The following is a 15,186-nucleotide window of genomic DNA, read 5'->3' as shown; positions in this document are numbered from 1 at the left end:
AGCTCTCCACGGCGGGGCCAACGGATTGTAAAAGGCCAATTACCACGACAGCTGCCTCAGCAAACGCAGGGGATTTTTCTACTGCGAGAATCTGAGAGTGGGAATAAGAAGTGGAGGAAACCTGACTGCAGCATTCCCCAGAATGTGCGCTAGGCTAACCCATTTCTCAACCCAGGTCAATATCGTCCTGAGGCTAGAACGCCCTGGAAGCAGCTCCTCTGTTCTCTGGCCAACTTCACTGGAGGATCCCTTTGATGAGCACACATTCTGTGTAATTAATGAGGGGGAACACGGGGGCTTTCACCATTCCTAATTCTCCTGATCTCATTCAAATCCACTCTTCAAATGCCTTGCCCTAGAACTACGCCTGCCTGGTGTAAAGGGGAGCTCCACGTTCTGCTCAGACTCCCGGAGGATCTGGTTCTGATGTGGGCAGAGGGTCTCTGGGTAAGCCAGGGGTTCCCCGCAGGAGCCACCAATCGGCAACAAACCCAAAGAAATGTCAGCATGTTGGAGCCAGGACTTCAATTTGATTCCATTTTACCTCGAAGTGCGCCTCCTGAGGACTTGCACACAGGAGTTTTAATTGGCTGATGTTCCCCTACTACTCAAATCCATTCCATTTCACTAACCAAGACAGAGATCAACAACTAGCTGAACAACATGAAAGACAACGTTTCATCTTGCAAGGATTCTACCTAGTTACATTAAAATAAAATATTAAATCTACTAGGAGAAATTCACGCTCCTCAGATCTACAAATGTATTATTTTATGTTACATCTCTGTCTCCGTTCCCCAGCCCATAATCAATGCATTAACTGCACAGCACCGGGAGACGTGAGTAATTCATCATTCAAATGTATCTGCAGCACTGATGCAAACAGAGCTCTCACTGAACGACCACACACTGTCATTGCTATTCAGGGATTTGTCATGGGCGTTGTGCCGAGTCGTGTTTTCTGTGACAAACACCACTACAGGTAAGGAAGTGCTCCTAAAAATACAATGCTGCAGGTATTCTGGATACGTTCGCCCTCTGCAAATGAGAGAACATTGGATAAACACAAGCCTCACGCTGACGTACTGGCCAGGAAACATATGTATTTTAAAATGAAGAGGCAAGAAAGCTTTAGACATTTCATTCGAGTAAAACCGACTTCACGGTATGAAAAATAGATGATGTGACTCCATCCTCTTTCAAACTGTTGGGCCATTATGGAACGGTTATATAATCCCACTGAAAATCACATTATCAGTGTTGCTTCTGATGCATGTTCTACTACTCGCTTAAATAAGGATTTTTCTCCATGGAAAGATCAGTATTTGTATATCATTAATCCCCCAAGTAGAGCTCACATAGAATAATAAAGAGCGGGAGTGAAGAAGAAAGACTTGTATTCTTCTCTGCCGCCCAGTCAGTTTATTTTTCCATCTAAAAGTTAGGCCGTCCACCATCAAGTCCTAACATTGTTCAGGCTTTCATTGCAGCACGGACCCCGGAGAATTGATTCCATTTCTGTGCTTCTTTTATTTGTCATGAAACAAAGCAAACCTTGTATAATTCGGAGTGTTGGCCGTCAGTGCTGAATCTCTCTCCGGCTCCTCTGGGATCATCCAATCGTATCAAAAGGGACGACAGTGTTTTTAGGCCATGGCCGCCTGCTGTCTGCTGCTCTCATGCTGGGCCTCCTGCACCTGCTGACATACATACTGTATACATGCACAGGTTAAATAGCAGCAGGGCTCCTCACTGCTCATCTTATAAATATTCAATGGACAACAATAATTTTCAGGTTGCCCTATGCTCACTGCGAGGTTGGGTCGGACAAATAACTATCCCTATTTTATTACGCCGATACAATAACTGTTCTATAGAAAAAGTGATTCTGAGTACCAGTTTTTTGGCACTTATTTCCCTTTCCTCAGCTCCATGCAACACTGTAACAGCTCCTTCCTTCACTGTTGAGTGTGTGACAGCTGGAGGCCTCCGTACACTGAAGAGCTATAGTGTTGTCATCTTTTGCTCGCCTCTCTCCTGCCCAACCGTCCGATACAAATCTATGGGAAATATGGACTGGCTAAAGCCATTTTCAAAAAAGAGCTCAGAGGACAAACAGCTGGAGTGGTTTAATGCAGCGTGTTGTCATGGTTTGAGTGCTATTGACAACCTGGCAGGTGCCGGCCAGGGAGAGAAACACTTCCATCGATCGGGGGGTGGCCCCCGGGAGCGAAGACGTGCCCCGTCACAGCTGGGCCGTCCTGACCACTCAGCACAGCGCTGAGACCACCATTTAAATGGGAGGACAAGGGGCATCCCTCACTGTCCATTAACATCCCGAGGGGCCCGCAGCGAGGGTCATTAAAGGCAGCTTTACAGCCAGGGCTTGTAAACGGAGGGTCTCCTGCTGGAGGAGAATTACTCATGAGTCAAATGATTTGGTATTAATCGTGCTGCAAATACGAGGGCGTTTTTTAAGCCATTAGCATGCTGGGGTGAATGTTAGCGTACTTGTCTGACAAACCTCTTTTTCATGCGTGTCCTCCTGCCCATGATGGGGGGTTTTCTCCCTGTAAAGCAAATGCCTTCGGGATCGAAAAACCCACGTTAGGAGAACCTTGCCCACTTCTTACCTGTTACGAGTCGTGTGTGATTCTGATAATATTGTGGTAATAATGATATTATTATAAGGCAGCATAGTGCCGTGGGCTTCGACCTCAAGAACAACATTTAAAAAGTCCTCGTCTCATTTTGTTAACTGGGGGAATATGACTAACCCAGTTTCTCTGTGCTCATTGGACAGCACATCCTGAACATGCTCCTAACTGGGATAAACAGCTTATTTATGTCAACAAACTCTATGAGAGAGCCACAAACTGGGGCAACGATTAGCCAATGTTTTTTTTATTTAGTTTAGTCATGGAGGGCCAACACAAAAGAGTCTTTACTATCATTGAGTATTCGGATATTTTGTACAAATATGTGAGCAGCTAAACCTGTATGGAAGCTCTAAAGGCAAACAAAAATGTTTTTTGATGTTTTTTTCAACTGTTGTTAAGTCATTAACCAATGGAAAATTGACCATTACATTATTTTCGTATGGCAGTTCAAAGGGAATTTTGGCATGTTGTCGTAATACGAATTTCGGCCACAAGGGCGCACCCCTGCCCCATCCAACTGTAAAGGAAGGAATACGTTTGAGTGCATTACCTTTCATTTTCTCAGATGGTAAAAAAAAAAAAAAAACAGATAATAATTTGTGCAAAAAAGTTTTAATATGTTCTTAAATCACAAAATCAACTAAACAATTTGAATTCAATTTGAATCACCATTTGCTTTTGTTTGGCTTTCAGGGATTCCGTAACTTTATGGCATATGAACAATAATGAAACAGAGAAAAACTCAAGGGCAGATACAGAGTGAGAGATACATGAGTGCTGTGGGCTGAGGTACTCTGAGACATTTTGTGTATTTTGTTGTGTTGGAAGATGGAAATGTTGCTCTCAGCACCTCACACTGACGCCGCATACATTATTCAGAAAATCAAGGGCGACCAGCTCTCCTGACGTGAAGCCAGAGGCACTTTATCGAACCAAGGCAACCCTTTACTGCATCATTTGCCTTCCTTTAAATGTCTGTATTCTCCAAACTGTATATTTGTATTCCATTTCCCATTATTGCGGCAGGAACAGAGGCTCTGTAAAGTGGCGTACCGGTCGTCCTCATGGCGCTGATGTACGGCGATGGAAGAGGCGTTTTGTGGAACACTTGTTCACACATATTCTCCTGGCTTCAATGGAAGCTCTAAGCCACACAGTGTACGCCTCAAAAGAGGAGAAGATTAACAGTTGGAGATAAAAAGATTCAGAGAGAGTGTGCAGACCGTGGAAATGAGATGCTGATGCTCTGTTAGCTCATTTGTCACTGTTCTCCTTCGCAGGAAAGTCGCTGTAAAGTATTCATGGGCTCCTTTTACTTTACATTTCTTTCTGCATTAGATCACTATTGACTCACAGAAGAGAGAGCAGTGTGATGTCGTCTGAGGCAGAACGTCTGCTGGGGCATACCAAAATCAGAAAGACTATTCCCCGCTAGTTTACCACGGGCTGCGGCATACAGGTGGAGACCAAGGTGGAATGAATATAGACTTGATTAAAATTTAAGTCAGGGAATCAATTCCCACAATACATGATTCAACAAACCAGCAGTGGAGGCTCAAATGAAATGCACACTAAATAATCAAAGAAAGAATGAGATTCCAAAAGGATATTTCTTCGTATGGTGGCTAGTCGTATCATTTAAATTACGCTTTTATCCAAAGCAACGCACATGTACTGCAATAATGTAGCAATTAAGAGAACTGATCAAGGAACATCATCCTGGGACCATGAATTGATTTGCCAATCCTTTGTGTACAATGGGGAAAAGGGACAAGGAAAGCATCAAGGATGTCTAAATGTGTCCACAGCAGTTTGGTGTGAGAAAGTTACATATTCTGAAAACTGTTAGGGCCTTGTGATTGGCTGTCTTTTACTAAAATGCATCGGGTAAACCAGCATCGGCATACAGTACTAGAGGCTGATTTATGTTCCAGACCCACTCCAAAAGCCGTCTACATAGAAACAAAAACTCTTGATACATGATAATAATTCCATTGTTTCAAACAAAGGAGTTCCTGTTTAATTCCTCATTTCAACCAAACATGCTTATCTGATATTGTCTGGCCTTAATTGTGCATCAAACTCCTTCACAAACTCGCTCTTCAGCACCGTCCTCTCCATCACCTGCTCCTGTAATCAAATGTATTCTCTCATTGCTCCGAGCTGAATAAAACATGAGGGCTATTTGCATCTCGGAGGAAGCACGGAGAGCGCAGAAAGCTCAGTCTGCTTCCTGTCTCACAGCAGACAAAGTGCATCTCATGGTCAGCGGCGGCTATATCTTCATCTCCATAAAACCCTTTTGGTTCAAGTGGAGGTTGCACACTCTGGTAGTGGAATACAGAAACACCCAGCAACTACCCTCATCCCATCTTGGCTTTCTTCTGTGCTCCACCCTTCTTGGCAATTCAGCCATCGCCTGTGCTTTTGAGATATGCAGACTTGAGATATGCCTTCGCTTTGTGTCAAGAATATATCTCAAGCTCTGCCACCTTGCACATGGAGGAGTTATTTGTTTTGGCTTTTAAAAAAGGAAAGAGGGATTTTCTTAAGGCTATAAACACGAGAGAATGCTCCGTGGAGTATTTAGATGCAAATCTTTAGATTGTCACAGACAAATCAATTAAAATAGAGAAATCACAGAGGATTTCCTGACTGCAACATGCTTATTTAATCCCTTATTCCCGTCAGGAAGGTGATGACTTTTCTTTCCAAATCCCTGGAAGAAAAATACAAACTGCTTCCTCAGAGATATGACAGTCAGTATCTGTAGAGAGCACTCCTCTGAGACAAGATAGAAGGGGATGTTCCGAGGGGGGTCTGCATTATCAGATGAGCATCCCTACTATTTCCCCTTAAGACGGAAGAAATGTTTAAAATGAGGTCATCCACACGATGTCTTTCTCTGACGTCCAGTGTTTTCCACTTTGCCTGTAGAGGAGCTGCTTGTCTGATAACAATCCGGGTAGAAACGCTGAAGATGAATGTGTCCCAAAGCCACTCTGCCTATCAGTGGTGAGCACAGACGAAAAGAGGGGCCCGGAAAACTATCTCTTCACCCCTCCTCAGTCATGGACAGCTGCTGGGAGGATAAAAGGGAAAGGTAAAGGATAAAGGGCACGAGGGTGCAGCTTTATGGATTTTTTAACATGTATGTTCGGAGAGCTGTGGGGGCATTTCACACGGTCGCAGAGCCAAGAAAAGCCTAAAGATAGCCGATTTAAGAATGACAAAAAGCCAGAGTGCAAAGCGATTTTCGCCCCCAGCTGAAAACCATTATCTGGAAATGGGTCAGAGCAGGCACAAATGAGAGGAAAGATGCCAAGCTCTTCACAAGGCGGATTTCAATTTCAAAGAAAGCGGGAAGACTTTGGAGTACACGCACTTCAACATGCCCTCGATGGAAAGACTCACAGATCCCGGTAAACATGTGCAGGCAACCCAACTGCAGTGCGTGTTGAAATCACTGGAAGGCTGTCTGAAAGCTTAACCTTGAAGTCGAGAGTAGCAACTCAAGATTTAAAAGGTGCTTTATGTTGTGTTGGAGTGGCTATCTTTACGTTTCAGGGCAACATCTCCACTGTACTCCCACTATATGAAAGAACTGCCTCTAAAGGAAGAGAGAGCTACATGCTGTAAATTAGGTCTCCAAGGAGGAAAAGAGGACTCAAAAGAGTGAGAAGTGTTTAGCATTTCAAAAGTGACGCTTACACACATTGTATTGCACAGACAGTATTCACACTGTGCATTAAATACAACCTTGTGATTAGCGTGAGTATAGAACATGGGCTTTTACATTTTCTTAAGCACTTAAATCATTGTTAAAGATCATAAATGATGGTAAGGTTGTCATGGTTTTCTCACTGAATCTTTGCGACTCATTCGTACGCCGGCAGGCCGAAGAGCTGCGGCTGGAACTCCTCCATGCTCCTGAGTCGCAGCGTGGCCTCCTGGGTAAGACTGGGGTCCATGTTGTCGTCGGGGATCATCACCACCTGCATCCCCGCCGCCAGCGCCGCCTTCACACCGTTAGGAGCGTCCTCAAACACCAGGCACTGAGGAAACAGAATGATATCATCCTATAAGCCTATTAGGTGGACAGCATTTCACCCTGAGCGCTGACACCAAAAACAAACAGAGAAATGGAAACCTTTTTCATTTCCAACGTGATTAACTTGATATTCCTCAAAGGACTGTTTACCTCTGACAGGTGCAATATCCATTTCAGATACAATGAATGCTTCCTGCAATTTCCTCTGCTGTGTTTGTGTTTTCAGTCATTGCACTGAGGATCTGACACATTGCATATCAAGAAGATGCATGCCATATAATCCAGCTTGATGTTCTAATAACGCTCAGGCATGGCAGCTGCAGACTTGAATGAAAAACTAACAGGCAGTGTTACTCTGGTTAACGAAGAAGGGTAGAGGGAATTGTTTGTTTAAGGGGAAAAGAAAAGGTTTGCCAGGAGGTTGAAAGGAGGAGGTTGGGGATACTGTATGGCGAATTTTAGGAACATTGGCACCCAAAGAGCCTGAGGAACAGCAAAGACTGACATCACAGGCATCACAGTGAAAAGGAATATTATTTCCCTCTTCGGCAGTCGGTGAGTCCCTTCTTTTGGAGTTTTTTCCTCAACTGGCAGTATTCTCGTTTGAACTGGATTACCTTTTTTTTTGTGAAGTGACTTTGGACTTATTATTTTTGCTTTTGTTTGGATTATTCAGCCTTAACAAGAAGACTGCATTTTAAGTTGGACATTGCCTGAGAATGACTCCAGATATAATTTGTGTTCGTACTTGTGTTGGAGGTGGTGAATGGGTTTGGGCTAATCAAACTGTCTTTGTGATGCCATACTGACTCTGTCTAGGATTTAGTTTGGGGGGGGGAACTTTATTATTTAGAGCACACATTTCATTTTCAGCCACTCTCTTTTCCTGATTAAATTACCACAGTAGCTCCCGACCTTTTTTCATGGTAACTAGGCTTAAAATATAAGCTGATTGTTACAATGTGTGTACCAGAATTTGATTTCCATACCGTCTAAAATAAACCCATAACTAGGCTTACAAATCCATGACAAACTGTACCACACTTCCTGTTGCTGCAGGATTCATGCCATGTGCCACAGGCTAAATAACTCAAAGGCTGTCGATAAAGCAAGTATTTATTTTGTCTAGAGATGCCAATACAAAATCTGAGTGCCTAAATATTGAGCCTGTATTTCATATAACCATTAATGCATTCTGCAAATTGCTCTTTGACCCGTATTTGAAGTGCTTCTTTGTTCCCTCTTTCATCAACATCTGTGAATTCATTCTTCGGGTTAAAACCCAGACTTGACTTTGTGGTCGGAAACAGCACTTGTGTGAATAAAGGAAACGGTCGTACAGTGCGACTAAAGCTCTACAAAAAGCCAAGCCTCAGAAAAACCCTGAGGAACCTTTGTTCGTCTCAACTCTAATACTCAGGTAGAACAAAGAGGCCTTTGCGAGACTCTTTAAACCCTAATTGACTTCTATGATGTCACTAAGCCTGAAACTGGAGGATGTGGAACAATGATGGCGGAAACACCGAGTGCACAACGGAGGGCTTTTGCTAATTCCCTTGATTGGGAGCAATTAAAACTGGTAATTACCCAACGTGCTAGTGAAACGACCCTTTAATCTGCTTCCAATCCGTGTATCAAAATAGATGAAAACAGACGAATGGTTCACCAGTTTCAAAAATTGGGGAAATGATCTTTAAAGCAGAATGGACCACCCTAGATGTAGACTGAGATACACAGAAACTATCCACAGTACCCTTCACTTCTTTATGTGCCATTAGCATACCTGAGAGGACGAGAATGAATGCAGCCGAGAAGATGGTGTTGGAGACGTGTAAATGCATCCATCTCTGTGATTTCAGCTGGAGCCCTCGACGTGAGTACCACCGCTATCGCCTCTTTTCAAATACATGAAGGACCTCTGTTTATTCTCTGCACGCAATTAATCCTCCCAAGAGTAACTACGCCAATAAGCGCTCTGAAGTAGCCACTTATACCGCTGCAGGAAGTCAACAACCTGTTACCCGCCGGAGCTGGTGCAGACCAGATGGGGTTTTGAAACAGGGTCAATTGCATCAAGCAGTTTTTTTCCCAGAGTTTACTCCACTCTATGCATATTTTCTGTTGATTCCTAGAAGCAGCTGCTACCTGAATCGGAGGTTCTGTTCACTGTCATCCTCCTGGTATTGACGTGATGTTGCATATGCTAAACCAGTCACGATCAACAACCCTGCCGGCAACCCTTGAAAGAATCACCTCATGCGCTCGGAACAAAAGTACCTGTGACAGAAGATACGCATCTCATTATCTGTGTTGTTTGTTTGTTTCTCATATTAAAGCAACAGGAAGGAAGTGGGCGTGCTACTCTGCCACCAGAGGTGATGCAGAAGAGGATTTAAAGAATGTATGTAAAAAGCAGTGGGATTTGTCCATTAGATCATGGTATGTTCCAGAAAATAAGATCTGGAGCAAACGTTTAAGAAAATGTCCAGAAAAGAATAGCTGACATTAGGCTAAAAAGGAACTACATCACCGTCACATGACTTCACATCGACGTGGGTAAGATAAAGGGTGGCTAATGTTCCGCTTTTTGTAGTCTCATTTAGTGTCTTATTAGGAACCGTTTTCATTATATATTTCTCTAAATATTGCAATGTTTCAAACTATTATTACTACTATTAACTTGAATGACCTCCCTCTGAACTGAAGTAGGGCTTACCCTAATTGGCATATATGTTACAATCTACAATGTGGCTAAATGTTTGTTATATCGCAATGGAATTTCATATAAATGACTTGTGTAAATGGGATAAATTCCTTGGTATCCAGTTGTCAGTAAGTACAGTTAAGTGTACACATTTCTACCTGAAGTGATGGCAGGAGGAAGCACAGCAGCATCCCTATCCGAGCACTGTGGCCCAGATCCATCTCCCCACAGCGACTGACACACAAAGCAGAGGTGTGCTGCTTGTTCCATCCAGAAGCAGAGCAACAAAGCCTCCAAAAAAGTAACAAGGTAGAACTCTCTTTGCCAACCTCTTAGGGGGAGGAAAGAGATCTTTTCACGCCAACATAGACCCTGCTAACATGAATTCAGAGCCCACAGCGCTCAATGACTGACTTAAACAGCAAGAAATGGTCAAAATACTACTGTTGCAAAAAAACAGATCACAGCCAAATGATCCAACTACATCAAGCAATTTGGTTTGCTCTTTGCCAAGATGTTCGGAGAAATGACTGCATTATGCATTGGCAAGAAGCGTCGTAATAAAAGCAAAATTCCCTTTGAAAACAGTTTTTGAGAGCACATTACTTGCCATTCACACAGCAGATGTCTAGCAGTAAGGAAATGCAATTGAATTCCGGTTGAGCTTTGAAAATTACCTCTCTTTAATATACTACTTCCTTGCAGGGATTGAGGAGGAACAGACACGTAGTCACTGTGGAGGTGTACAGTACGTCAGTGTCACTGAATAAAGTTTCACGTGGAGCTTTCAAAGTTGGACCTCCTGACTTCCCTTCCCTCTGGGTGGAACTGTGAGGAGGCGCAGCCCCCCCCCCCCCCCCCCCCCTCTTCAAAAGATGCCATGGAAGATTTACTACCTGTCCTCAGGCCTACACCCAAACACATGCAAGATTCATCAGAGCCAACCGACTCTGGAAGCACCGAGTCTGCACAACGGGACGAGACAAAAGGGGATGTGGGGTGAGGCCAGAGCTGTAAACTGTGTGCACACATACGTACACACACACCGTCCCATTGTCTCTAACACAATTGGCCCAATAACACAACACCAGCTCTCAGAGGAGTGTGTTGTGGGAAGGCTGTGATTTGGAGAAGACCCAGGCCTTGTTCTCCGGCACACTTCAATAAGAACGATAAGCACTTTGTCATAATCATATCATAATATATGTAATCTGCTGTGTTGAGAAATGGGAACCATGTTTTAAATAAAATGGTGCCCTTAATGAAATTAAAATGAATGCAGACAGAGTTGATTCATCAATATTAGGTTCAACATGTTCTTTGAAATGTCTTGTTTTTGAAAGAATGTTAGAGGGCTCTTGCTAACCATTTCTGACGCCAGGCCCCTTGACACTGTGTGATTCTGTCTGATCATATTCTTCAGTGGTGAGAGAAACGTGGTTGAATATTCGGTCATTCATTGAAAACGAGTGTTCTTGGATATCACTGTGAAGCATGTTGACTTTGATGACAGAGAAAGCCTGCAGCAAATTCACAAAGAGGTATTAAATGTAGAACCAAACTGTCGAGCGCCATTTTTAAACGATGTTCAGGAAGACATAAAACCCAGACTTATAGACACAAAATCTAAAAATTGTAAATAAAGAAGAAGTTTGTGGGTCTCTGGCCAACATATTTCAATATACCCATCTCACACAGTGTGACATGGGTTGAATTTACACCAATTTATGTCACTTCAGCTAGCAACATGTTCAACACGTTTCTAGAGCCTTCTAGACTCATACAAATGCTAATGTAGCATCGTAATACTAGCCGGATATTACATCAAATGCAGGTTCTAACAAAATCTTCATGACAAAATGTAACTTTTAGGTCACAGCTCACCCACAGTTCCACGACCTTAAGCCCCATTAGGACAGGATTAACATTAGAGGGGGGTGTACTCATCTGTAATTTGACTCAACGTTCAGGACAGTATTAACCACGGGAAACGATAGCATATGGTTCATAATAGAGAGGGACAATCAGCATGACAAAGTCAAAAGCCTCTCCGGGGAGTGGTGGTGGTGGGGGGGGGGGGGCTGGGAGGAGCAGAGGGAGGGCAAAGATACTATGTGAGGTGAATTTAAGTCAAAAGTTGTACTCTGTCTGAGTTATAACTCATTCGAGGCATAACTCACAGCCATGGAACAGAGACATCATTCAGTGTGGCTCACCCTGTCGGGGGATATCATTTCATTTAACTCCCATAAATCTGCTGTGAAATCATGCACTACAGCAGTAGCTTAAGGATCAAAAGTAAAATCAAAGTAAACCAGGCATAGTTGTCAGCATTTCCATAGTTAAACACCAAAAAATGGTCATGGGAATGGCTCGTTTAATGGTGAAACTTTAAAAAAATTGCAAAAAAAGGAGCTAAAAAGAGAAGCGGACATTAGCCATTTGATGTTATAGTGGTAATTTGGCAACGATATCAACTATGCTAATGAAAGAAAGAGGCTATTTTAGCATCATGAGTTGGGTGAGTTGGATATCTCCTTCTCCTTTATATTAACTTTTGGCTATTGGCACTGCTCGCTGTGTTTTCCTGTCAGAGAGTTTTGTAGTTTCATATTTGGCTCCTGGCTTCAGAGGGTTTAGGGGGACTGGGAGTCACTTCAAGACGAGGTGTACCGTTTGAAGCCATCATTTCATCTTTCTGACGAGCACAAGAACACCCAGCGGAGATGGCTTTGGATTTGCAGCTTGCAGATAACATTTGGTGGAGGAATTGATTGAAAAAGTATAGTGACTGATTTTATTCTAGCTGTTACGTTCCATATGTCCTCTAGTGTGGCTTGTAACACTAGCGGACAACAGTGACCCCCCAACTACCCACAAAACAGACAGAATTCTCTCATGTTACTGCTGCACAACACACAGGTTGTGTAGTCTAAATAAAGAGGGATATCACATGCCTGAGTGGAACACGCTGCACAGAACACATCAACTATAAGTCTCTTATGATTGATTTGCTCACTGTGTGTATGAGGATCATGTGATGTACTCAGGGATGTGGTTGCTTTAGCAATAAAATACGTCAGGTATTACATGGCTGACGCATGATGTGAAATTATAACAAGCTGATGTGTCTGTCAAACACACATGACATATTGGATTGGGGGAGTTGGACGTGCATGATGCATGTTGAGTGTCCTGCGTGCAGTGGCCGGTGAGTAAGTGACAGTGACAGATCGCCCACTGCATCTTCTAAATGATCCTGCAGCCCGGGGCAGCGAGGGAACGCTTCCTCCTCTCTGATGTACGGAGCAGGCCAGCGCTGATGATGGACACACTTTAGTATAAATGTGCATTCTATGTCAAAGGTCACATGTACAGCCTAAATGGTTCAAAGTTGCTTCTGAGGCCTTTCCTTACCCAAGGCAAAGTTCTGACACATAAGAAGTCAGATAGATGTTGGCAAGAAAATGCTAGAAATGTCACTTCTGGCATTCTAATTATATTATTCATACACTAATAGCTTGACAAATCAAGTAGCCAATGACCTCACAAGGACTTAGATTGAACCCACCGTGAACGTGCCCGGGAGATTTCAATATCTCGAGCAAATTGTGGAAATTCAAGTCCGATATACGTTTTTTATTAAGCTTAAAAAACCATTGATAGGAAGGCTATATAAAAATGACATCATCAAGGCATTTTGATTTCAAGAATGCTTTTTTTGGTGGGGGAATCAAATGTTATGTACATGTAATATATTGTAAAACAATTTGCATATTTTTTACAATTTATTTGACTTTTTTCTGTTTAAAATATTTGTATTCGGTTTAATTGTATCGGACATTTTGCTTTAATTTCTTACGTTTGTATCGGTATTTTTATTTATTTAACAAATGTTATTGCACACTCTTGCTTCTTTTTTGTCTTTGTATTGCATGTTTTACTTTAACTCGTAACTATCTTTACATTTTTTATTTGGCATTTTAGTTTCACTTCTCATGTTTAAATGAATATCTTTATTTAATATATTTTGGGTTTTTATTGCACATTCTTACCTACTGTAACCGTCTTATATATTTATTTTATGATTGATTGAATTTATTGCATGTTATTCTAAAATAGAGCAGCTGTCACAGTACCCAATTGTCCCAGTATAAATCAAGTATTATGATTATGACAACAATGTTTATTTGGTACTACAGCGCAGTTCTTTGTTCAATTCAAAATGAATCAATGAAAGGAATTATCTGAACTTCAATCTGTTTGCTGTTTGGAATCGACTGCTCTGACTCTCAGCTCGAAAGCCTCTTTGTGAGAAAGAATCCCAGCTTGACATGTTTACTGAGTGACACAATGCGTTCACACGAGGGGCCGCTATTACCGAGCACATTTTCATCAGCAGATAACTTACCGCTGTCTGAGTGTAAAGAGATTGCAAAGGAAAGCTTGTGGACAGCCAAAGGACTTAATCAGAAAATCACCATTGAGCTCAAATGAGAAGAAAATGTCTCCCTTTGCTCTGCTTGTGATCCGAGGAGGACCCTGCAGCAGGCTTAACACACACATTTGAAGTCTGATGATAAAGTATCGAGCTGGGAAATAGAAACAGGAGGAGGGCCGGCTGTGATCCGTACGCACGTTGCTCTGGTCATGTGCTGCAGTTAGATAGGAGGAACGCTTTTAAAATCAACTTGAAACCATTCACTGACTCGTTATATTGTCAGTTTATTCCAAAAGCTTAACATCTTGAGTATTTAAAGAGTAGAGAAGTGAGCCTCTCAGCCTGAGACCTGTTAAAACAGAGTTTTCCTACACTATGGTGTTACTAATATTTTGCACCATTAATCGCAGCAGATGCATCTGTTCTGTGTGACTGTGGTCATGTGTCGGCATCAAAGTGGAGTAAAGTAAAAAGGGTAAAGTGATGAAGGAATGACTGAGGTCGGCAAAGTGCACTTCTGTTTTCGCTCTTATTGGATCATCCCAGTGATGATTCTTTATTATGGGAATCCTTGTAAGCCCCCTGATTTATGAGGGATGAAAGACAATACAAAATAGGGTTGGGATGATAGTTGCCGTATTGTTGCAGCATCATTATCTGCACATCCAAAGCTCCTGTAGCTGAGAGGGAATTCACTGACTATCCGGCCTGTGTGGGAACCTGTTCTCACTCAGTTCTTAGCTCACTGTTCATCTACCAAACTGTGGTGTTTGAAAATGGTTTGTAATTAAAGTTGTGTAACATTGACATGAACCTGGTACAAAATCAGTTGACTTATCATTATATTATTGTAAAGTTAAGTGTAAACCTTATGTTGTTGCAGTGTAATTCCTTAGAACAGAGATACTCAATGTATGCCAGTCAAATCCAGCACCACATAAGGAGCCTTCAAATATTTTCAAAATGTACGTCCTGTTTTCCAATCAACGCCTTTATGGCTAACAACATGGAGGAAGCATCTTTTGGCCAACCTTCTCCTAATCCTGGGTATCTGGGTAACTAACACACCAGTGCCACCAAAAACGTAGCTGTGTCCATGCAAACAGATTCACTTATTTTTAAACAATCAAAGTGTCTACACGTGCCGCCTAATGGCTATAGAAAAGTGCCATTAAAGTCACAACCATGAAGGAAGGCCTTTAGAAGACATCATGGCTGAGCAGACTCAGCTAAATAATGAACATATGCAGCAAAGGTGGGCGATCTGTGGGAAGTGCAGTGTAGAAAAGATCAATGCACACTTAGCATTGAAAGTGACCTGAACCACTTA

At 42.5% G+C, this 15,186-nt stretch overlaps 1 protein-coding gene across 4 annotated transcripts in view; it reads right to left on the bottom strand.

The window, feature by feature from the left end:
- Window positions 1–3,253: 3,253 nt before the first annotated feature.
- Window positions 3,254–15,186, bottom strand: part of pudp (pseudouridine 5'-phosphatase) — a 45,784-nt gene continuing 33,851 nt past the window's right edge. For all 4 annotated transcript variants that reach the window (XM_034151068.1, XM_034151070.1, XM_034151069.1 and 1 more), the window contains one exon: window positions 3,254–6,715. In XM_034151068.1, coding sequence (XP_034006959.1) covers window positions 6,539–6,715 — 177 coding nt within the window. In that variant the 3' untranslated portion in view covers window positions 3,254–6,538. The remainder of the gene's footprint in view (window positions 6,716–15,186) is intronic.

Source organism: Trematomus bernacchii, unplaced genomic scaffold, assembly GCF_902827165.1.
Source record: "Trematomus bernacchii unplaced genomic scaffold, fTreBer1.1, whole genome shotgun sequence".
NCBI classification, from domain to species: domain Eukaryota; kingdom Metazoa; phylum Chordata; class Actinopteri; order Perciformes; family Nototheniidae; genus Trematomus; species Trematomus bernacchii.
Note: the sequence above shows the minus strand (reverse complement) of the source record. Positions and strands in the feature narration are given on the sequence as shown.